Here is a 25,563-nt window from a genome sequence, read left to right on the forward strand (position 1 = left end):
ACACAGGAGCACCAAACTACCTAAAGCAACTATTAACAAACCTAAAAGGAGATATTAACAGCAACACAACAATAGTAGAGGACCTTAAAACCTGACTTACATCAATGGATAGATCATCTAGACAGAAAGCCAACAAGGAACTAGTGGAATTAAAAGAAAAACTAGATGGGATTAACTTACTAAATATACATATAGAACAATCCATCTAAAAACAGCAGAATACACATTCTTCTCAAGTGCACATGGAATGTTCTCAAAGATAAACCATATGTTGGGAAATAAGGCAAGTCTTAATAAATTTAAGAAGACTGAAATCATATCAAGCATCTTTTCCAACCATAATGATATGAAACTAGAAATCAACTACAAGAAAAAAACTGGGAAAATGACAAATATGTGAAGACTAAACAACATGTTACTGAACAACCAACAGACCACTGAAGAAATTAGAGAACTCAAAAAATATCTGGAGACAAATGAAAATGAAAACACACCATACCAATTCATATTGGATGCAGCAAAAGCAGTCTTAAGAGGGAAATTCATAGCAATACAGGCCCATCTTAACAAACAAGAAAAATCTCAAGTAAGCAATCTTAAACTACACCTAACAGACTTAGAAAAAGAACAAACAAAGCCCAAAGTCAGCAGAAGGAGGGAAATAATAAAAATTAGAGCAGAAATAAATGATATTGAAACAAACAAACAAAAAACAGTAGAAAGGATAAATGAAACTAAGAGCTGGTTCTTTGAGAAGATAAACAATATTGAGATACTCTTAGCCAGACTCACTAAGAAGAAAAGAGAGAAAGCTCAAATAACAAAATTAGAAATGAAAGAGGAGAAATAACAACAGATACTAAGAGAATACTATGAAAAACTATATGCCAAAAATTGGACAATCTAGAAGAAATGGATAAATTTTTAGACTCATACAACCTCCCAAAACTGAATCAAGAAGAAATAAGAGAATCTGAATAGACCAATCACAAGTGAAGAGATTGAAACAGTAATCAAAAACCTCCCCAGAAATAAAAGTCCAGCACCAGATGGATTCTCTGGAGAATTCTACCAAACATTCAAAGAAGATTTAATACCTATCCTTCTCAAACTATTCTGAAAAGTTGAAGACGGAATACTTCCTAACACATTTTACAAGGTCAACATCATCCTGATCCCAAAGCCAGACAATGACAACATAAAGAAGGAAAATTACAGGCCAATATCACTGATGAACATAGATGCAAAAATCTTCAGCAAAATATTGGCAAACTGAACACAGCAATACATTAAAAGGATCACACACCATGATCTAGTGGGATTTATACCAGGGATGCAGGGATGGTTCAACAACCGCAAATCAATCAATGTGACACACCACATTAACAAAATGAGGAATAAAAATCCATGATCATCTCAATAGACATAGAGAAAGCATTTGACAAGATCCAGTATCCATTTATGATAAAAAATCTCAATAAAATGGGTATACAGGGAAAGTGCCTCAACATAATAAGGGCCATATATGACAAACCCACAACCAACATCATACTCAACAGGGAAAAACTGAAAGCCATCCCTCTGAGAACAGGAACAAGACAAGGGAGCCCACTCTTACCACTCTTATTCAACATAGTATTGGAGGTTTTGGCCAGAGCAATTAGGCAAGAAAAAGAAAGAAAGGGTACCCAAATTGGCAATGAAAAAGTGAAACTCTCACTGTTTGCACATGACATGATTTTATATATAGAAAACCCTAAAGAAGCCATCAGAAAACTATTAGAAATAATCACCAACTACAGCAAAGTTGCAGGGTACAAAATCAACTTACAAAAATCAGTTGTTATGTCTATACTCTACTAACAAACTAACAGAAAGAGAAGTCAAGAATACAATCCCATTTACATTCGCAACAAAAAGAATAAAATATCAAGGAATAAATTTAACCAAGGAGGCGAAAGACCTACACAATGAAAACTATAAGACATTATTGAAAGAAATCAATGATGGCATAAACACATGGAAAGATATTCTGCACACATGAATTAGAAGACTAAATATAGCTAAAATGTCCATACTACCCAAAGGAATCTACAGATTCAATGCAATCCCAATCAGAATCTCAATGACACTCTTCACAGAAATAGAACAAAGAATCCTAAAATTCATATGGGGCAACAAAAGACCTCAAATAGCTAAAGCCATCCTAAGAACAAAAGAACAAACCTGGAGGCATCACAATCCCTGACTTCAAAATACACTACAAAGCTATAGTAATCAAAACAGCATGGCACCGATACAAAAACAGACACACAGATCAATGGAACAGAATCGAAAGCCCAGAAATAAAACCACGCATCTACGGACAGCTAATCTGCGACAAAGGAGCTAAGAACATACAATGGATAAAGGACAGTCTCTTCAATAAATGGTGTGGGGAAAACTGGACAGCCACATGCAAAAGAATGAAAGTAGACCATTATCTTTCGCTGTACACAAAAATTAACCCAAAATGGAGGAAAGACTTAAAGGTAAGACATGAAACCATAAAAGTCCTATATGTAGGGTACTCTTTGACATCAGTCTTAGAAGGATCTTTTCAAATACCATGTCTACTTGGGCAAGGGAAACAAAAGAAAAAATAAATAAATGGGACTTGATCAGACTGAAGAGCTTCTGCAAGGCAAAGGAAACCAGGAACAAAACGAAAAGACAGCCCACCAACTGAGAGAAAATATTTGCAAATCACATATCTGACAAGGGATTAATCTCCAAAATATATAAAAAACTCACACAACTCAACAACAAAAACAAACAACTTGATCAAAAATGGGCAGAGGATCTGAACAGACATTTTCCCAAAGAAGATATACAGATGGCCAATAGGCACATGAAAAGATGTTCAACATCACTAATCATCAGGGAAACGCAGATCAAAATTACACAGAGATATCACCTTACATTGGTTAGATTGGCTATAATCACCAAGACAAAAAATAACAACTGCTGGAGCAAAGGGAACCCTCATATACTGCTGGTAGGAATGCAAACTGGTGCAGCCACTATGAAAAACAGTATGGAGATTTCTCAAAAAATTAAAAATAGAAATACCATACAACCCAGCTATCCCACTACTGGGTATTTACCCAAAGAACTTGAAATCAACAGTTCAAAGACACTTACGTACCCTTATGTTCACTGCAGCATAATTCACAACAGCCAAGATGTGGAAGCAACCCAAGTGCCCACTGATGAAGGGATAAGGATGATGTGGTATATATATATACAAAGGAATACTACTCAGCCATAACAAAAGACAAAATCATCCCATTCACAACAACATGGATGGACCTTGAGGGTATTATGTTAAGTGAAATAAGCCAGACGGAGAAAGACAAACACCATATGATTTTACTCAGATGTGGAAGATACACTAACACATGGACAAAGAGAATAGATTGGTGGTTACCAGAGGGGAAGGGGTTGGAGAGTGGGCATAAGGGGTAAAAGGGAACATTTACATGGTGACTGACAAAGAATAATGCACAACTGAAATTTCACAATGTTATAAACTATTATGACCTTAATGAAAAAAAAAAATCTGAGTCCAACATCCCCACCTTGACCTCCATGGCCTCATAACCTACTCAGCTCTCCTTTGCTTACTTCACTTTGGCCACACTGACATCCTTGCTATTTCACAAACATGCCAGGCACAGCCCCACGTCAAGGCCCTCTTTGCAGTTATTGCTCCCTCCCCAAGAATTCTTTTTCCCCAGATGGCTTTATACCTCACCTCCCTCATGTCTTTGTTCAAATGCCACCTTTCCTGGCCATGCTACCTAAAATTGAAACCTCCCTTCAACTTCTAATACACCCTATTCCCTTTCCCTGTCTTACTCCTCTCCTTAGCATTTATTACTAACACATTATACACTGTACTTAATTATCTTGTTTATTATCCCCCCATTGGAATGTAGGCATTATAAGGGCAGAGATTTTTGTATGTTTTATTCACTACTGTATCACTAGCATTCAGTGGGTATTCAATAAAGACTTGTTAAATAAATGAATGAATGCTAAATTCATAGTTATGAAGAAAAAATTAACCTAGAATTCTAAATGCAAAATGCAATCAAAGGAAGGGGAAAACCAAAAAACATCTTCAGGCAAACAAAAAACGCAGAATGAATATAGCACATAGAGACCTTCCATGAAAGAATTAATAAAAGATAGACTTTTGGAAGAAACACACTGGATAAGCATTGGTAAGCAAACAAAATGCAATATAAACCTAAATAAGCAATGACTGTATAAAATAATAATAGTACTAAGTAATTTGAGTGGTATAAAAACAAGGTAGAACCAAAATACTTAACAATAATATATAAGGTGGGAGGAGGTGCTCACAGTTAAAACATTCTAAAAGCCTTGGTTTTCAGGAGGACAGAGATATTAAGTTTTTAACTTTAAATTAGCTATCCATGTTATGAATTTAAAGATAATGTCTAAGAGAGTAGAATAATTTCCACTCCAGGAGAAGGAAAAAAGGGACAATAAAGAAAGTTCAATTAATCCAAACAGAAAACAGAAAAAGAGGGAAAAAAAGATTCAAAGAAAAAGTATCGTAAGCAGAAAGAATCAAATAAAATATCAAAACTAAATCTAATACATTAGTAATCATAATAAGTGTACATGTACCAAACACGCTAGTTAAAAAGACAATGATTCTCAGTTTTGAATTTTAAAAATTGTGCTGTATGTCCTTCATAAAAGACACACCTAAAACACAATGACACACCAAAAAGTAAAAGAGCTGGAGAAAGATATACCATGCAAACACTACAGCACAGACTACAAAAATGACAACAGAATATTATGAAAATATTTATGCTAATACATTTGCAAACTTACCAAAAATGGACATATTCCTAGAAAAATATTTTAGCAACACTGACTTAGGAAGAAACAAAAAGCCTGAAGAGTCCTATAACCACAAGAAAAAGAACACATCAGGGCCAGGTGGTTTTATAGACAAGTTCTACAAAACTTAAAAATTAATTCCATATTTACACAAATTCCTCCCAAAAACAAAATGTGTACACTCTACTCACATAGAGATTAGTGTAACCTTGATACCCAAACTATAGAACAGCATGAGAAAGGAAAAGTACAGGGCAATCTCGCTCATGAACATAAATGAAAAAATCCTAAACACCATGTTTGCAAACAAAATCCAGCAATACATTAAAAAATAACACACTATGAACAAACTGAGTTTATTCTAGGAATTCAAGCATAGTTCATGCCATGTAACTGCCTACATAAACAGACAAAATTAGAAAAACTACATGATAATCTCAGATATAGAAAAGACATTGATAAAAATCAACAAAATATGATTTAAAATAAAGCTTTCAGCAATTTTTTCTTTTTTTTTAGTGAGGAATATTTGCCCTGAGCTAACATCTGTACCAATCTTCCTCTATTTTGTATGTGGGATGCCACTGCAGTATGGCTTGATGAGCGGTGTAGGGCCAAGCCTGGGATGCGAACCTGGGGCCACTGAAGTGGAGCATGTGAATTTACCCACTATGCCATTGGGTCGGCCCCATCTTGGCAGATTTTTAAAGTCAGAAATAATGCAAGGATGACCAGTACACCGCTTCATATTCATTATTGTTCTGGAAGTTCTAACAACAAAATTAGAAAAAGAAATAAAAAGTGTAAGGATTAGAAAGAATCATAATTGTTACTATTTGCAGATGATGAGATTATCTTCATAGATAACACAAAAGTGTACAAAATATTAGGATTAATTAGAATGTAGCAAAGTGGTTCTTATAAGATCATTATACAAAAATCAATTATATTTCCATATACCACAACACAAGAAATATCAATAAAAGATACATCACTTACAGCTATAATAAAACAACACAGGTACCTAGAAATAAAAACAACAAAAGACAGGCAAGACTCTTATAAAGAAAATTAGTAATGTTACTGAAAAGCATTAGAGGAGATCTAAATAATGGAGAAAGAGATGATGTTCCTGGAAAGGAAGCTATCACCATACAGATGTAAGTTCTCCTCAAACTGATGTACTGATTCAACTCAATTCAAATAAAATTCCAACAGGGTTCTTTGTGAACTTGTCAAAACTACTTCAAAAACCTATGTGAAAAACAAAGAGCAATTAAGACACTTCTGAAGAGTAAGACTAAGGAAGCTTGATATTAGCTCAGGGACAGACAAATGAACCAGTTAACAAAGAAGAAAGCTCGATATAGAGATATACATACATAGAAACTTGATGTCACAGTGGTAGCACTGCAGATCAGTAGGAAAAGGACAGCTCAGTAAGTGGTGCTGGGCCAGTACTGGTGGCTACTGTACTAGACAGTACAGATCTAGATTGTTCAGTATTCTTGGCTGATAAGGGCTCTGCCAGCAAATGTATTGATTACTACTGATTTTTTCAGCAGGATTCCTCCTTTCCCCAGTCTAGTGAGCTCCATGGAAGGTAGAAGGGATAGCTGTCAGGGAGGCTGCAGGGACAACTCCCTGAAACTGTGGTGTAGAAAGAGAGGAATAAGTGGATTCTTCCTTTTAACAAAGCTCAGTGGGAAGGTGTCTCTCCACCCTGCCTCCTCTCCTCCAAGTGTGGCACAAAGGGGTAGCCAGCAGGACAACAGGCATGTTCATGCTACCGCCCTCAGTGGCTCTCCTCCGCATCTCTGCGGAAACTCTTCCCAGCTTCAGATTTATGAGTAGAGACTCTTCAGGAATGCGATAGTGTTCTTCTCTAACGAGGATTGTGTTGCTCCAGCAGTAAATTAATTGATGGAAGAAGGAAGTCTTAACAGAGACACTCAGTCCTACACTGCGGTGCCACTTCAACAGCAGGGAAAAATAATGGCATTTTAAAAAATCCAAAATCTTTGGCTTTCTTACTAAAGTGAATCAAACCCAACTTACTGGGTTCTAAAGCATCATCAATCCACAGTATAGAACAATCTTCCAAACGTTTCACTAAACCATGAAATAATTCAGCAAATAAACAGTACGTATGATGACAGACCTGGAGGGAAATATACAATATGTACGCTAAATTAAAACTGGAGGCTCCAAAGTGGATGCAACCTTGGAAAGAGGAAAAGAATATGCACACTAATAATTGGGTAAAAACAAAGATACCTGTTCCTTAGGCTGAAAACAGTAAGAATTTTGTAATTACTTGATCTTTATATTTTTTTAAGTAGTCTGCTACATTATAATACTTTTTATAAGAGATTAAATAATATTATTCTCTGATGGCTTAGATAAGAATTCCTAAGGCACTGTTCTCTCACTCAGTACTTTGAGTTGGAAAAGGATCACAAGAGGCAGAGTGCCCCGTGTGGACAAAGCAGGGGCACTGGAGAAGACACGTGTAGGTATGTGCTACATATTTGGAGGGAACTTAACCGAGTTATTTACGACTCTGAGTCTCATTTCTCTCATTTGTAAAGTGGGGATACCACTATCTGTCTCACATATTATTGAAAAAGTCAATTACTGGCACACAGGGATGAAAAGTGCCCTTCAAAAATGCTAGAATCTTTGAATGTGACCTTATTTGGAAATAGGGTCTTGCAGATGTAATCAAGTTAAGATACGGTCACACTGGACCAAGGTGGGCCCTAAATCCAATGACTGGTGTCCTTATAAGAAGGGCATGTGAAGACACAGACATGGGAATGGCCCTGTGACAACAGAGGCAGAGACTGGAATGATGCTGCTACAAGCCAAGGAAGGCCAAGGACTGCTGGCAACCATCAGAAGCCAGGAAGAGGCAAGGAAAAACCCCCTAAGGCTTCAGAGAGAACAAGGCCCTGCTGACACTTGATTTTGGACTTCTAGCCTCCAGAATTGAGAGAGAATAAATTTCTGTTGTTTGAAGCCATCCAGTTTGTGGTACTTGGTTACAGCAGGCCTAGGCAACTAATACAGTATTGATGCCTAAAACAGAAATGAAGCATTTTGGCTCATCTCCCACATAGAAAAAACATACCATACCTTTTGCTACGACTAAATAACAGCAGGCAGATTCTGATCTTGTTTGACATGGATTCTCCAAGAATACATTTTAATAGTGTTTTAGTTAGGGATCATGTTTACAAGTGACCAGAACTCAACTAAAACAAGCTTAAAAATGGTCTGGGGTGGGAAGCAGGAGGGGGAGCGAGGGTGAAGTGGGAGAGGAGTTATATTAGTGGATCCTGATTTCCAAGAAGATAAGAACCACCAAGCCAGGACCCACAGATGCAGCTGGGCCTCGGGAGTCTCTGAAGGCAGGGCTCGCCATCTGTTTTCTCACTTTATTCTTCCTGCATATTAACTTCATTCTTTTCTCTATCTGTAGTCTGTCTTTATCCACTAGGTGAAAACATGACTGCCAGTAGCTCCTAAGTTTTATCTTTTACAGAATTTGCCCCTGAAAAAAGACTGCCTCCATTCTCTGGGTCTCCAAGTCCCATAAGCCCAGAGAATCACTTTGAATGGTCTGAGCTGGAGTTCAGTCGTGAGTGACCTATTGCAGCCCATGGCTTGGCAGGTACCAGTGAAAGAGACGGACGGAGATGATCTACAGAAGGAATAGCTCTAGTTTTCTTCCTTGATAAAGAAGTACTTTCACTTTTTTCTTTTACCCCAAATTCTGAATAAAACATTAAAATGAACTGAGCAACCAGGAGCAGAGAAGTAATTTTAAAGGCAGATACAAATCTGATTTGCAGAATAAGTAGTCATAGATAAATCAAATTATCAATAAATGCAATACATTGATAAAGAACTTTAATGAAGTGCCAATAACCACATGAACTGCATGCTTTATGTATGTAAGTATAAATAAAACAATTTTCACAGTTGGAATTAACTGAAAAACAATTTCCTCTATTTCAAAGAATAAAAGAGAATATAATAAATTTAAGCAACCATTTTTATTTCAAGATTTATTTTAAAGAAATTCTTTATTTTAAAGAAATTTTACAGAAAGAATTTCTTTTGATATATTTCATCAGCCATAAACATTGAGACTGCCTTGTGTGATCAGGGTACTAAAGTGCCACGATATTGTTTCCAGAGATAATAAAACTCAATACACAACTTGTAACTTTGTTAGAAATAGAAACTATCACTTACCGTGGTACTGGGGTCTCTATCAGCTCGATTTAGTTCAAAAGAATTTATTTTATGGGCACTCATTTCATCAGTGTCAGCAATGACATAGTGTCTAGGAGAGTAAGCATTAGACAAGCTCTCAAGCAGCCTCAGGATCTCAGTGGTATGCCCACCTGGAAAAAATATCAGAAGACCTAAGATTAAGAAACCCGCAACGGACATATCCATTTGACTATGTTATACTAACGTTATGTTTTGTGTATTTCTTAAAAGACGGAAAGAACATCTGGAAACAACAGTCTATGACCTTGTATAAATACTACTTTTACATGAGGGAAGAAGATAATAAATGTATAAAAATACTAGCAGTATTATACGACTAGCAGTAGGTGCTTAGGAAAGTACACAGAAGTGTAAGACACAGTTCCTGTTATCAAAAACCTGGTGGGAGAGGGGCAAGACACACACAGATACATAAAGAGCCATGCAAGACAGCAAGAAAAATTTAAACACAGAGGGAGTGGTTAAGCAAATGGTTATGAAAAATCACTGCATAAGAGTAGGGGAGATCCTTGGTAAACACTGAGACGACTTGAAAGGTGAAGCTAATGGACAGACAGGAGCAGGGAGGCCATTGGGCAGGGGCAGGATTACTAGGACATGAGATGGCAAGATCTGAGATGTTTGTTGAAGGGAAGAGGCGAACACTGGTAAGAAGGAGGAGGGTGAAATAAGGTCAGGACAGTAGGGTGAAAAATTGGAAGACAGTCACTGAAGGTGTCTGCATTGAGAAGCAACAGCAGGGATGTATGAGTACTTACTGCAGGGCTCAGGACTTCCTAAGGAAGACTTCTGTTCACCACCATAACCCCTGCTCCTAACAGAAGTCTTAGCACACCGCAGGTTTGCAAATACGTATTGACCAGTTTCATCAAACAACTGTATCTTCAATTTTTGAAACTGTACAGTCTCCAAATTTTAACTTTAATTTCAAAACTATGCATTTAAAAATCAACTGTGTTCACTGAGGTTTCCTTCATGGAAAAAACTCCAAAGAACATCTACCTATAACATTAACTAATTACTATTTAAGCAAAACAATCAAATTCCTTACCAACGAGCCGTATCATACCTATCCAGTTTCACTTCACAATCTCCCAGCCTCAGCCAAGCTGATGTCCTTAAAATCCTCTGTATCCATCTTATTTGTGACCTCCTCCTTGCCTCTGGTCTCACTGTTCCCCCTACCTACAAAGCTCCCCGCCCCCCACCTCCATTATTGTTGTAAGAAAGTGCTTTCAAAAGTGATAAAGTGAACATATAGAAAGATGATCAAACAACTTAAGCATGTGTTTTCTCCCAATGCATATATTCTCTTACAGTGGAAAGGGAAGGATTACTCTCTGGATTCCAGAAGGAATTACATATAGAAATAAAATTGGCATAGCTTAAGTGTGAGTTCCCGGAATTAGAATCAAACTTTAACTTTATAACTTATCACCCATCTTCTTGGCTGGGGCAAGTAATTTACCCAGCTGATTTATACTCATTTTAGTACTTTTGCTTTTAGCCTTGAAAAACTGTGGTGGTTTGCAAAGCAGGTACTTGTTTTCACAGCTGGACCAATTAAGGATAAAAACCTAATATCCACAACATCTTTCACTGCAATTAAAACTTCATTACACCTGCTTTAAGTCTTTTTTTTTAAAAGGAAATCCTCACTGAATACATTCTTTGAAAATTTCACCTTGCCACTGAAGAAAGTTATTAAAATGATGGGCTTTGTCTTCCATTTTACTCTTTAATAAGATATATTCTCTGGGAACGAAATCTTCTCAGTTGTACCTTAAAATATACCCAGAATGAAAACACTTCTCACCACCTCCTTTGCTACCCCCCTGCTTCAAGCCACATCACTCTCACATGGATTATGACCATGGCTTCCTGGTCTGTTCCCCCAGCTCCATTTGTCTATTCAACTGTCCACTTAAGTCTATTCTCAACACAGCATCAGTGGGATCCTATTAAAAAGAGTTGATTATTTATTAATTATTCAATACTTCGTTAATTATTTACCTCTGCTCAAACCCTCCAATGGCTTCCCTTCTCATTCGGAATAAAGGCCTCTTGTAATCCGACCCCTTACTCTGTTCCCTCTTGGGCCTCATCTGCTTCTTCCCCCCCTTACTCAGTCTACTCCAGCAACTCTGGCCTCTTGCTGTTGGATAGCTCCCTAGGGAGGATTCCTCTCAATTCTGTCTAAAATGCAACTCCTTTTCTCTATTTCACAGTCCTTTATCACCATACAATCTACTACGCTGTCTTTTTATTTATTTTGTTTTTGTCTCCCTCCAACCTTATGCAACTAGAAGGCAAGCACCATGATGACAGGGATTTTTGTTCATTTTGTTCCTGCTGTACCTCCAGTGCCTACAAAATAGGAGGCATTCCTATTATCGAATGGATGGATAGATGAGTGCTCGATATTAAATCTAAAATTTGCCTAAGGAGATCATATAGTGTTTCAAAGAGAAGCAGTAATTCTGACCGATGTTCTTTGAATATGAGTGGTTGATTAATACTATTTTATGGTATCTAAGGATTAAATGCTTTTTAGTAGTCCAGGTAAACATTGAAAATGCCTTCTCCCTCCTCTAAACTTCTGGGCATGAACTATTAAACTGTTTACTGATTACAAGTCTTTCTTTGACTTGGATGATTCTTTGAGGTCTTTGACCTCTCCCTCCCCTGAGTGGTTTGAATGACAGAGGGCACCACTTTCCAGATGAATTATCAATCCTAATTTTGGTTCCCACTGCACCAAACCTAATTCTGTCAAGTGAATGGCTCTACCATCCATCCAACCATTTGTTCAAGACAGAAACCTGGACATCATTCTTGAGCTCCTCCTTCCCTCACCCCTCAGTTTCAATCCACAAGTCCTGTGATTTTTTACCTCCTAAATCTCATTTAAATGTATATACTTCTCTCCATCCCCACATCTATCACTGTAGTCAGGCTGTCATCATCCGTCACTGGAATTATTCAAAAGACTTACATGTCTTCCTACCTCAGTCTTTGTCAAAACATTCTCTTGACAATGCAGGCTGAATGATCTTTGTGAAAGCTTGGATTTAACACTCTGCATTCAATAGTACTTTAAAAGATCCCTTTGCTACCAGGACTAACATTAGTCACCATTTATTAAATGCTTACTATCTGCCAGGCACTTCACTAAACACTTTAAATACTACCACATTTAATCTCTTCTCATCCCACGTTTTTCGAGGTGGAAACAGAAAGCTCAGTGACGTTAACTAATATGCCCAAGATCACCAAGTTACTAAGTGGCAGAGATGTGATCCAACTCCAGCGTTACGCCAATCTAGAGGCCTGTGGTCCTAACCCTTACGTGGTATGAAGCAGTGGAGTAATGCCAATAGATTAAAACGCCCTTTAGGATCTGGACTGGGTTTACCTCCCCACGTTGAACTCAATGCAATAATGCCCTCTCACCTCTGGCCATTCCAAGCGCTATGGCCTTCTTTCCACATCCTCCCAGCCCTCAAAGCCCCAGATCCTCTTTGTCTGACCAGTTCTTTGTCATCCTTCAAGTCTCAGTTTAGACATCACTTCTTCCAGGAAGTTTCTTGTCTCAAGTTCAGACAAAGTGGTGCCCTTCCAGAAGACTTCCATAGCAGTTTGTATTTCCCAGATTATAGCACTTCTCTCAGTGTGGTAAGTACCCATTTCGGTTTTTGTTTTCTGCTACTTTTTCTATATCCTCCATTTCATTCACTGCTGTACCGTCTCACTTTTCACACTGTTTTGGACGCAGTCAGCACTCCACAGCAAGATGTATCAGTCAGTTTTGTTATTTCTAGAGCTTCCCATATTGCCTGGCCTCCCCTATGGCCCAAAATATATTAAGTGAACAAAGTAACGAATTATCCTTGAACATAAGTTTAGAACGTTTGCTCATCCTACAAATATTCTTCTATCTGGATGCAATCTCTTGGAATTTCTAAATCTACGCAGCATGTATTTGTATATCTCTGTCAGAAACGTCCATTTAAATTGTAAGCGCCTACAGAGCTGGTGAGCTGTGTCTGTTTAGAGTGTATTACCTAATAGGGCAGCTTGTTGTTTGTACTCTGACACACTATCTTGAAGCATTGTTCCACGTCAATAGATAACTGTTTCTATCCTCAGGGATTTTGTATATTTATAAACGTGACAATTCACTTTGCCTCATTTATCATGTAGTATCCGTGATTCCTAAACTAAATTCAAGATGCCCAGATTAATAATGCAAAAGAGCCATTTTTATTCAGGGAAATTGCATGTAAGCATCAAAAGGCTCTGCGTCCCCTCTGTTCACTAATAATTTGTTAGGAAAATACACGCTACAGAGAAGCTTAATTAAAGACAGGTCTAAGTTACTCATTTGGCATCAATGACGCCTGCGCCGCGTCAGCCGACCAGCATTTTGCCCCGGCTGGACTGACCGGTTCCGATAACGCAGAGAAACTACAAATCTCAGCATGCAATTCTCCAAAAAGCTCTAAGGAGACCAGCGAAGAGCGTCGCGGTGTACTCTGGGGTTTGTAGTGACCGACCCAAGCCCGACAGTCACAGCCCTGACACTTACCGGACCCAGCGACCACTAGGAGACTGAGAGACTCCCGGGGCCCAGAGACCCGCGAATGAAGCACTGCCCATAGCCGCAGGGCCAGGAACACCGCCACCGCTCCCCCCGCCGCGGCTAGGATGAGGGCGCCAGCCATTGAAAGGAACGACGCATGCGTGCCATCCCCCAGCGCCGGCTCTGAGGGCGGTCAAAGTTCAAGAACTACGGGCGCTGAGGAGACTCAGACTCGGCGCGTGGAGCCTCTTGCTGGGCTGGGCTGGCTTGCGCTGGGAGGAGTTCGGGGCCTGAGGCGGAAGTCCGGGCTCTCACGACCTTGGGGGCGGGCCCGCCGGCCTCTGCGCGGCCGTCGTTCAAGCGTAAGGTGACGTTGGGCAAGTGAAGGGCTGGAGGAGGTTGGTTTCTGCCTGTGACGAGATTGGGCGTCCTGTGCGCCCTACGGGCCCCGGAGCTCCCAAGTTAGGTGTCTGTCAGCGCTCCCAACTTCGTGAACTCCACTTGAGGCCGATGGCCCGCGTCGTCTTTCTCTTCTTTTCTTTTTCTTCTTTTTAGAGCGTCGAGGGAAATGTTTCTGTTGCACATGCAGACATTACTGAAAGTGTTTGCCAGTAAAACATACCTTGGTCCAAAAAGTGAATTTAGGGCCCTCATCCAAATCTCCTCTTTCCCAACACTCATGTTTTTAACTTTTCTAGGCGTTTTCACAACAGTGTGACCAGAGTAGCTGAGGGTCATCACCTCAAGTCATGCCATGATCCTGAGAGGAGTGGAAGCTCAGTGGCTCAAGGTAGAGAAGGCATCGTCCTACCATTCATCATTTCCGTTAATTTTACCATTAAAGCCAACGTCTCTGCCAACCCTAATTTGCTTATTTTTGTATCTACTTAATGCACATCGCAGCAATATGAAAATACTGGATTAGAGAAGCCGTTTCACCCCACATGTGATTTGCCTTCAGTCCGCTGTAGACCTGCAGGTTAGATAGGACGACTACACAGATGCGTAAACGGGTCCAGAAAGGTGAAACATTGCCTGAGTGGAACAATAGCAGATTTAGATTTAAAAACCAGAAATCCTAAATCCTGCTGCAAAGGAGTTTTACATCGTGTGTTCCCTTGCTAAATTCAAACTTGCTTGATTACCACACTTCCCCAGAGCCTAGGATGTGTTTTAAAAAATACAGTCTCTCGAAGTCCGTAGGGAGCTGCTGAATCAGAATCTCCAGAGGACAGGCCTGGGATCAGCTTGTCAATTTCTATCAGCAGGCAAGTTTGGGAAATATTTAGGGACTTTGTGGCATTATTTTCTGGCTAATAGACCTCACAGCACTTCCCGTATTCAGTGTTCCATCAAATCCTCTTAACCCTACATCCTTATGATAAGGCCATAAGATGAATATTATTCCCCTCTTTACAGATAAAGAAATGGATTCTATAAAAGTTAAATAATTTGGCTAAAACTACTTACCTAGTAAGTGGTGGTGAAGGTTTATGGCTGTGGCCTTGGAAGTCAGTGCCTCTCAAATTTTGATGGAATTAGAATCCCCTGGGCTTCCAAATACGTAGTTGGAAGTCCAGCTGTAGGGCCTCTGGCATAGTATGAAAAAGAGCTTAAGAATATTGCAAAGGCTGTAGTTTTCTTTCATCTTCCCGCTGTGCTGTTCTCAGCAATGGTTTCAACCTAAGACTCTCTCTCCTCATATTTAATAGAAGATGTTAGTGGTCTCAGAAGTTACGTCCAGGGGCCGCCCCGTGGCTGAGTGGTTAAGTTCTCGCGCTCTACTTCCGCAGCCCAGGGTTTCGCCAGTTCCAATCCTGGGCGAGGACATGGCACCGCTCATCAAGCCATACTGAAGCGGCATCCCACATGCCACAACTAGAAGGACCCACAACTAAAAATACACAACTACGTACCCAGGGGGTTTGGGGAGAAAAAAATAATAAAATCTTTAAAAAAAAAAAAGAAATTACATCTAGACAGGGCCATCTCCAGAGCCAAAAAAGAGGTGATCTTGTCACTGAGGATCTTGTTTTAAGGGTGAGGAAACCCTTTCCAGAACTCCTCACAGCACATTTTCTTTCACTCCTTCTGGCCATATTCATATCACTTCCCCATTCATAAAAGGAGTGAGACCTCAAAGCTGGCTGGGTAGGGTGGAGGATGACATACAACTCACCTGTTGTATCTGCCCTTTGATGGAGGGTGGGTCATGAACAAAATGGACATTCTCTTGGAGAGAAGGAAGTTGGAGCAGGGTGGAGGAAAGGTGAGTGTTGGGTAGGCAAATAATAGCGTTTGGATTGCTGTGAAGATGGTGTGTCTGAGATGGCTTCATAAACTGACACAGCCAATGCAGATGTCGGGTATATTAATAATTACTAGGCTCCAGGCCCCAGAAGACGCCCTTGCATTCCTCATACTCCATTCCTTCACTAGTGTAATTACCTGTATCTGTAGGAAAAATCTATTTGACCATACCTGTCATGCAGCTGAAATGAATGGGTGTGATCAAGCATTTAGGGGCTGCCAGTAAATACGGAGAATCAAAGAGGGTGGGGTAGCAGACATTGTTTGGAGTTATTGGTTGAGTTATTTTGAATCAAGGCTAGGGTCAAACTGTTAGTGTTCCTGACAAGAAGGCTGAGGACTGCAGGGAGGAGCTAGGTGGTAGGCAGGGACAGGAACAAAGTGGGGAACTTCTGAACAAATAAATGTCTGCTGGGTGAGCTGAGTCCTGGGCTGTGACAGGCACAGAGTGTATAGATAATCAAGAGGTCAACAAGCTCCAGGATTAATCAGGAAAAGCAAGGCTGAGCAGGAAGAAGCAACAACCAAAATGTCTCTTGGGGAGGTGAGTTGCACTGACAATGCAAATAACAGATGCATGGGGGTAAATTATAGTGCTGTGAAAAGCATGAAAAATGTGTTAATAATTGACAAAATGAATAATGATATTGAGCCATAACCATTCGTAAGTAAAGTCTGGGAAGTGATTTTTATTATCTTCGAAAATCTGTTTCCCAAAGTTTCTGTGCTAAATATCTATTATTCATGAATATTTTAAAAGTTAAGATTATTTTGCACTATTTAGTAAGATTGTATTTGTTAATTTATTCAACATATTTAATGAGCACCTGCTAGGTGCTAGATTTAGGTGCAGGGAATCACCTGTTAGTAGGACAGTAGGCAGACAAAAACCTTCGACTAGGAAGATGACAGTGGAGGGAGAAGAGAGTAGATTGGAGATATATTTTATGGATAGAGTTGGTAAGACTCTTTGATGGATTAGATATTGGGAATCAAGATGGCTGCCGGAATTTTGGCTTAAAAACTGGTTGGATGGTGTCATTTGCTAAGAATAGACAGACAGGAAGAGAAGAAAGCTTTCGTGGGTAGAGTAAGAGGAGGAGAAGATGAAAATGAAGTGTTCTATTTTGGATGTTAGTTTGAATAGCCTTTTTAGCATGAAAATGGTTACATCAGATAGGCAGTTTCATGTACAAATCTGAAGCTTGGGTCAGAGCTAGAGGTATAAATTTAGAACTCAGCATATAGATGGTATTTAAAGCCATGGGACTGGGTGAGCTCACCTAGGGAGACAGTTTAGTTCAGTCCTGTCCAATAGAACTTCCTGCAAGGATGGAATTGTTTTATGTTCGTGTTGTCCACCATCCACATATGCCTGTTGAGCACTTGAAATGTGGCTACTGTGATTGAGAAACTGAATTTTAATTTTATTTCGTTTAAATTATTTTAAATTTAAAATCAGGAAAGAATGTTGTCCACAAAAACCGAGAAAGGAAAATGATTTGAGAATGGGAGTGTAATCAGCTATGTCACATGCTGCTGATAGGTGGGATCAGGTGACTTGGGAACCAGTTAGTCACTGGGGATCTAAACAAGAGTAACATTTCCGTGGAATGGTGGTTATGGAAGGCAGAATGAAATAATGGGAGATGAAGAAAAGCAATCTCTGTAGACAATCAAGTTTTTCTTTGAAGGGGAATGGATAAATCAGATGAGAAAAGGAGGAGAATTTGGAATCGAGGAGACATTTTTTAAGATGGAAATTACTTGACATATTCATTTGATGTTAAAAATGAGCCAGTAGAGGAAAATTGATGGAGGAGAGAAAGGGAAGGAGAACCGGAACACATTTCTTCAAACAATGAAAAAGGTTGGAATTTTAGAGCACACTTGGAGGGGTTGGGCTCTGATAGGAGGAGGGACCCTTATCCTCCAGTAACAGGATGGAGGGCAGGGATATGGATGCAGATACTGGGAGGTTTGTAGAATTGGTGGTGAACGGATCAGGGTGTGGATACTGAGATTGCAGAGTACGAGAGGCTCAAGTAGAAAGAAGGTATGAAATAATCCTCTTGAAGAGTAATTGGCATACTAACCAGGATCAGTGTAGGAATTCTGGGCAGATCGGAATGCCCATTTGAAACTTGTGATAGCAAATGTAGAGAGAAACCAGTCCACACAATTATGTCTTTTTTCCCCACTGGAAAAGACAGATAGCTGGCTTTAACTAGAGTTAGACTTTTGACAGGTGAATAAATTGTAGAGACAACATTCTTTTCAAGGGAGTTAAGTCCATGAAATTTCCTCTGGACATAGTGTAAAGTGAAGACAGGAGAGTGGAGGTGGGACAGTGGATGAATAGTGGCAGAGTGTAAGGTCAGTGGATTGGAAGCCTAAAGAAGGTTGGAAAATTGCAATGAAATAATTAGAGTCAGTGAGCAATAGAGATAAGAGGTGGTGGTCAGATAGTGGGATGCTTGAAGTCAACATCGTGTTATTACTGTTGGTAGTATTTAGTGTGTGACTATAGGAATGGATGAAAAAGATTACAGAGGGTCACCTACATGGATGCTGAAGTCACTAAGGTGTAGAGAGGAAGATATTGAGCTAGGAGCTCAAGTCTTCAAGGAGTAAGAGGTCAGAAGATGACAGGAATCGAAAAAGAGCATTGGGTATAAGCTAGATATCTTCCATTTGTCCCTTGAGATCTACACTTCTACATTCCACCCAGTGCCATGGGAGCTGAAACCTATGGATTAAACCAACAGGTTTCCTTGCTCTCTGGTTCTAGTTGGGTTTGGCCAATGGGGATCCTCATCAGATCTGATGGAGGGAGGCTGGGTCCCTGAACTGAAGATCTCTGCTCTTCAACATGGCCTTCTCTATGTATATCTCTCCATCTAGGTCCCAGAGCTCCCTTTCTTGTTTCTTCAGGCCTAGGGGTGGTAACAATTCTACTGTTACTAGCCCTGGGTTACTACACTATCCCTTGTACCTTCCTTACCTCATTTATGCCTTTGTAAATAGTCCCTTTATTAAATCATCTACAAATTAACCAAATTTGATATATATATATCTCTCAAATATATCATACTATATAGCATGTGGCATTTATTTCCTGGTGGGGACACTGATACAGGATGGTACAACTGCATGACAAGAATTTCAAAGGAGCTGGAGTTTTTGAAAGAAGGAGGAATGGTTTGGAAGCAGTGATAGAGATCAAGAGGGATGCATTCCCTACCTTCTATGGGGGTGTGAGAAATGAATGGCCTGCGTTTGAAAGATATATTGAGGAAGTATGGGAGAGCAAGGCTTCAGCTTATGTGGGGACGTAGAGAAGACATTACAAAAGAAGTTGAAGATAGGAGGGAAGTTTGTAGGTTACAGATCAGGAGGTCCAAAGGGTGCTGTGAAAAGGTTTGAAGGACGGTGAGGAATGGGAGTTGGGTCAGATTGGAGGATTTTCGATTGACTATGGTGAAAAGAATCAGGATAATAATGGCTGACGTGAGAGGCTTCTGGGGATTGAAGTAAATAAGGATGAGTGCAAGCTCACAACACATTTCAGTTCAGTTCTACTAATACCTATTATGTGCTGCACACTAGGCTAGGCACTGGGGGTGTGGTGTGAAGACAGACTCAGTTCACACTCAAGGAGTGACTTCACAATGAGCCTGACTATGTGAACTGCACACCTCTTAACAGGGCCTCCTAGAGAAAAGCCACCCAACCCACGCTTTCATGGGCTGCCTCAGAGCATGGGCTGCTAGGGATCTGGGCAGCTAGGCCCCTTCCCACCAGAGTTCAACAATCTTCAATCCTAATGAGGGTAGTAGAGAATGGATAAAGAAGCCTGAAGCTTTCCTCCCTGAAGGGCCAGGGAGACCACTTTGGTCAGCAATATGTTTGCCCGTGACAAGGTAAGATGAAGCTGGGAGGGAGTTCTTAGTCTGAGCCAGAAACAGAACCATGGCCCACAGCGCTCATGGTTGTGTGCTTTACCATCAAAGATCTTCTGGAAGATTGGGTAGGATGGGTAACAGAAATTGTCCTGGAACTACCCAGATAATCTTAGTTGTAGCCAAGAATTGTTTTTCTTTTTGAAATATACTAATATATGCTTTGTCACAGCCTTTTCCTGGATGAAGCTACTTCCTAGGACTCCTTGAATGCTAACCCTCAAAGGCTAAGGCAAATATTTTATACTTAAGTGGCATTTACTGTGTGCTTACTATATACCAGGCGCTCAGAACATGAATTAACTCATTCTCACAACAACCCTGTGAGGTAGGCATTATAATGATCCCTATTTTACAAATGGCGACATTAAGGTACAGAGAGATCACATCATTTGCCCTGGGTCACAAAGCCAGGAATTGGTAGCCAGGATTCAAAAAAAGCTCACACTCTTACCTTCTACAGTATCATTAAAAGTATTAGTTGTATATTTATACTAGCTACTCTGCTATATATTAAAGAAAGCAAGGTAGAAATATAATATTATTTACTATGTCTGACTTTTCATTTATAAAGTTAGAACTAAATAGGAAGAAAAGAATTTTGAAAATGGCTTTTTCACATGCCAGTCATGAATTTCTCTTCCATTTTCTAGCTTTTTCTCCAAGTGCATTCAAAAAAGGATACCAGATTAGATAGATAGATACACAGACATAGGTGTGTGTGTCTCTCTCCATATACATATATATGTATATCTCAGTCTTGATTCAAGCCTTGTTTAAGATGAATTTACAGTGAAATTACTAGACATGCTAATTTTATTCTCTCACTTTATGTCCGTTTATCTCAGACACATCCTTCTAGATATGTTTATAAATCCCTATCCCTAGCCTTATACACCCAAAATGTCTTATCAGTTCCAAATTTAACAGGACATTAAAATCTTATTTAAAAATATATTCCCAGACTATCATGATAAGTATCATACTACAATATACTATTTATTACTGAACATCACAATATTAGCTCCTTTAATATTCAAAGTTACCATATTTTTAGTTTTAGACCTATAAAGAAACAATTCTATTTCTGCTCTAAACACTGCTTGTCTTTGAAATCTGTTGAATTAATTTTCTCCTTGTCCCAACCCTCCCTCCCCCCAGAGCCTCTGCCTAGCACATCCATCAACTGTCTCTTCTTCTTTATTGTACATCTGCCCTTTTTTTTTTTTTATATCTTTCTCAAATTCTTGTCTGCTGCAATAGAGCTTTTTATTTATATATTTATTTTTTTGCTGAGGAAGAGTCACCCTGAGCTAACATCCACTGCCAATCTTCCTGTTTTTGTATGTAGGCTGCCACCACAGCATGGTCATGAGAGACAAGTGGCATAGGTTTGGGCTGCCAAAACGGAGCGTGCTGAAATTAACCACTAGACCACCAGGGCTGGCCCTACAGCTTTTGTCCTTGATAGAAACACACAAATTGTGTCTTTGCTCTTATCTGACTATACCTTATTCCTTGACTTTATATGAAGAAAAAACACGGCAAACCTCCTGTGAAATTCATATACATAATACGACATGCAGTCTACCAGGTAGCAAGCATTTATGTACTTTCTCAATGACCTCTTTCAATCTTCTTATGAACTTTACCACTATTATCCCCATTTTGTAGGTGAGGAAATTGAAGCTTTACCATGCTAACTCAACGCTGCTGGTGCTTTGATGTGACTTCCTGTGGATGTACTAAGGCCATCTAATGGCTTCAGGAAGCTAGTGATGTTACACAGCACAGGTACTTAATGCAGAAAACATGTTACATTAAGAAGAAGGGGATAAGAAGAATGAAATTTACAGATGTGCTACTTAAAGATTAGTGTTATTTTCTCTTGGAAATTTTGTGTAAAATATGAATACACTTTACAACAGTGGATAGCTCTTGCTGTGCCTTTTAACTTGGCTTCTTCTCAGCATCTCCATGACTTATTTAACATCCTGTTCATCTTTCATCAACATTGGGTGCCCTATTCATTGTGAATCCCTTCTCAAACAGGCTTATTAATTTACCGATAAACTTTTTTTTTTTTGAGGAAGATTGGCCCTGAACTAACATCTGTTGCCAGTCTTCCTCTTTTTGCTTGAGGAAGATTGTCACTGAGCTAACATCTGTGCCAATCATCCTTGATTTTGTGGGATGCTGCCACAGCATGGCCTGATGAGCGTGCTAGGTCTGTGCTTGGGATCCGAACCTGTGAACCCTGGGCTGCTGAAGCAGAGTGCACAAACCTAGCTACTATGCCACTGGGCCAGCTGCTACTGATAAACATTTTTGATAGGAATCTCAGATGACTTACGCCTTTTTCCAAACTTAAGATTCCCTTCTCCACACCAATACTCCAGTGGAATCTTTGTTCGTTATATTTGTTTTTGGAGTGAGTTGAAAGGTAATTTAAATTACTCTGAGAAAGTCTTAACATTTTGTAATACTTACTTAATATTTACCTAGGGAACTGTGGAATAAGTGTGTCTTAATTTAGAAATTTAAAAGAATCTCTAAATTTCCCTTTTTGACAAGAGGCTGTAAACTAAACCAAACCTCTTATGGTCGGTTTCCTCCATCAATTATGCCCTCTCTTTCCTGAGTCTTTAACCACTGACTCTCATTGTGTCTTTACCCTTAGCCTAGATAAAGCTCAAGTCTCTCCCATTAAAAAATAAAAGCAAAATCAATAAAACCCTCCTTCAATCAGCCTGGCTCAGTGTAACTCCTTTAAACTACAAGCCAGCACAGCCCAACCACATTAAAATGGCACTCCAGTCTTTAACCACACCTTTTATCCCTTTGCCAGAGTGTTTTTCCACTCCCAGTCTATTTTAATGCAATAGGGCTATTTCATGAAACCGAAGCCTTCTGGTGAGCACAGAGCAAAGTTTTATTTTAGATGTCGAGAGGTGGTCCTCCTGAACATGTAGCCAGGCAGCATGTTCTTGGTGGACCCCAAGTATGTGGAAGAAGCATGGCCCTTCCAACACTACAGAAGTCAGGTATCGACTGACACAGGCCTTGCCCTAGACTGACACTGTCCTATGCATGCTGGATACCTCTGTAATATACTGACCTAAAGCTCATCTGAGTGTCTGAGAGCTTGGTTACATTAGTGCTGACCCAACTTGCTCCTACAAATAGATCTTTTCTCTGATAAAGCTTGCAAATAAGTGAGGCATGTGAGGTTTACCCTATCTCAGCCAACCCTCCCTGTCAGCCACCACTGTATGGCTCGCCAATAACCTTTCTGAAGGGGCCTGAAAAACCATCCAAGAGAGGGACCTTTCAGATTTAGGCCTCATAAGGAGAACTTCCTCTTCATTCTTCTGATGCCTCCTCCCCATCCTCTTGTATTTTTTTCTTCCAAACTTCACAGCCTGGTGGCCTTGTCTCATCCTTCAGATATATTAACCACTTCCCACCAAAGGAGGTTTTTCATCCTTTCATTATTTTTTTGTTTTCCTTGATCACAGTGCCTCAGACTTCATCTAAATGAGAATTTTCTTTTTTATTTTTTTTGGACTCAGTCCTTTGGGGCTCCGGAGGGTAATGGGCTCAAGTCTCATGAGTAAGGTTGAAGGCAAATCTCCTGTTAGTCTGTCTTCCTACCAAATGATCCCTATGTCACCTAGAACATAAGCACACACTGCAATAAGAAGTGTTCGTTTTCCTCAGAGACAGCACAGTCTAATTCTTTCTCTGTAAAATCATTTCTTTTCTTAAAGGAGATTGCTGCTTTCTCTGCCACTTTGAAGAAACAGCACGAACCTTAATTAATTAGAATTTGTTGATTCTGTATTGATTCTTCTTTTGGGGGGGTTGGGATGGAAGGGGGTCATATTTCCAGTTTAGTCTGGCAAACAAAAGTGCCTAAACTTTATGTTTTACTATTGCTGATTCGCATCCCTCTTCTTCATCCAGATTTATTGATTTATTGCCCCCCCCCCACAGTTGATATTCTAAAGGGGGAGGGTTGGCCCAAATTCCAGCTGTGACTGAGGTGCTTTGGGTGCTTCTTCATTTTCACACCCAGCTTGGGTCCCCTGACGCTCCAGGGAACAAGCTATCTATCTCAGGCAGAAGTGGCAGGTACTGACTGTGGGAGTGGGAATGGAGACAATGTCTCTGGAGGCCCCAGGACGCTGTTACTATAGGATTCAACCACCACATCCAAGCGTAGTTCTGAACTTTGGGAAAACTTTCCCAGCCTAAGATGCAGAGTTCTCTCTTCTTCTAGCTAGTCAAGACGCACATTATACTCATGCTGCGCAGCGAGAACTGTGAACCACCCTACATTCTAGGACCCAATAGCCCAACTCAGCCCTTGGGTGCTGGTTCTCAGTCCGCATGCAAGTGGAACTAGTCGTAACTAGTTACAATCTTATCTCTTCTTTCTTAAAAAGTCAGTGTTCTTAAAAAAGACTAGTCCATGCTTGCTGTCTCATTTTTCTTTGTTCATTTCCACTTTTTAATTCACTGAAATCTAGCTTCTGCCATAACTATTTAACAGTAACTTCTAGATTTTCCAGGCCAAGGAGAATTTCTTTTTCTGATCTTTCTTATCTTCTCTCAGGCAATTAAAATTTTTTTCTCTCATTGATTTTCATTGCTCCATTTTCTTCTGATTCTCCTCATGTCACTATTGTTCTGTCTTGATATTCTTCTTGGGTCTTTCTTTCTCTATCTAATTCCCTTAAAGTTTTTTAAAAAAACACTTTTATTTATAAAATATATTCAGGAAAGTACTGGAAATAATAAAATGGAAACTTGGGTACCCATCAGCTAGATTTTGCTTTTTTTTTTTTTTTCAGGCTGTCATTCTCTTTCTCTCTAAGAAACAAAATCCTTATTTATCCCCTTTTGGTCTTTGTATTTCTAAGGGTTCTTAACCCTGGCTTCCTTTTCTTTTTTACTTTTCATGGCAGACTAATGTTTGTCACCATAAAATCCATTCTATTCTTTCTGGTCCTACATTCACTCCGCTGGAAACTACATTTCTTATCCTTTTTTGCAGCCAGGTATGATATGTGGGTAAGTTCTTGCCAATGGAATATAAGCAGAAGTGATGAATACAACTTTTGCCTTACCCTTTTAAAAGAAGATGGCTTGCCTTGGACTGCTTTCTGTCTTCTTTATGGACATGTCTATGACCAGCTGCAACTATTAAGATGAGGAAGACATCCTAGGAGAGTGTGGAACAACAAGACAGGAGGAGTCTGGGTCCTGAATGACCTCATAGAACTGAGTGTCCCCTCAGTCTAATCCCAATCGTTATGTGAGAGGGAAAGAAACTTCCATTTTCTTCATGTCACTGATTTCTGGGATCTCTTTATTATAGCAATTTAGTGTTTACTCCAACTAGTGAAAAAACTGATACCTGGGAATGGGGCACTTCTAACAAGATCTTGAAACATATACCATTACCTAGGAAGTCAG

At 39.7% G+C, this 25,563-nt stretch overlaps 2 protein-coding genes across 5 annotated transcripts in view; one reads left to right on the plus strand and one right to left on the minus strand.

Annotated features, from left to right (window-relative positions):
• The window catches only part of ALG14 (ALG14 UDP-N-acetylglucosaminyltransferase subunit), a 90,776-nt gene extending 76,824 nt beyond the window's left edge, over window positions 1-13,952 (minus strand). Inside the window, exons 1-2 of the mRNA XM_014836355.3 lie at window positions 13,817-13,952; window positions 9,187-9,338 (exon numbers count right to left, since the gene is read on the minus strand). Of these exons, the coding sequence (XP_014691841.1) occupies window positions 9,187-9,338; window positions 13,817-13,952 (288 nt within the window). The remainder of the gene's footprint in view (window positions 1-9,186; window positions 9,339-13,816) is intronic.
• An 85-nt stretch (window positions 13,953-14,037) lies between these two features.
• Window positions 14,038-25,563, plus strand: part of TLCD4 (TLC domain containing 4) — a 100,006-nt gene continuing 88,480 nt past the window's right edge. The window contains exons 1-2 of one of the 4 annotated variants that reach the window (XM_070486884.1): window positions 14,038-14,177; window positions 14,509-14,600. The gene's annotated coding sequence lies outside the window, so the exon portion shown is untranslated. Of the gene's footprint in view, window positions 14,209-14,508; window positions 14,601-16,437; window positions 16,665-21,756; window positions 21,877-25,563 lie in introns of those variants that run through there. The other 3 variants (XM_070486886.1, XM_070486885.1, XM_014836361.3) reach the window with 3 other exon arrangements.

This window comes from Equus asinus, chromosome 16 (genome assembly GCF_041296235.1).
Source record: "Equus asinus isolate D_3611 breed Donkey chromosome 16, EquAss-T2T_v2, whole genome shotgun sequence".
NCBI classification, from domain to species: Eukaryota; Metazoa; Chordata; class Mammalia; order Perissodactyla; family Equidae; genus Equus; species Equus asinus.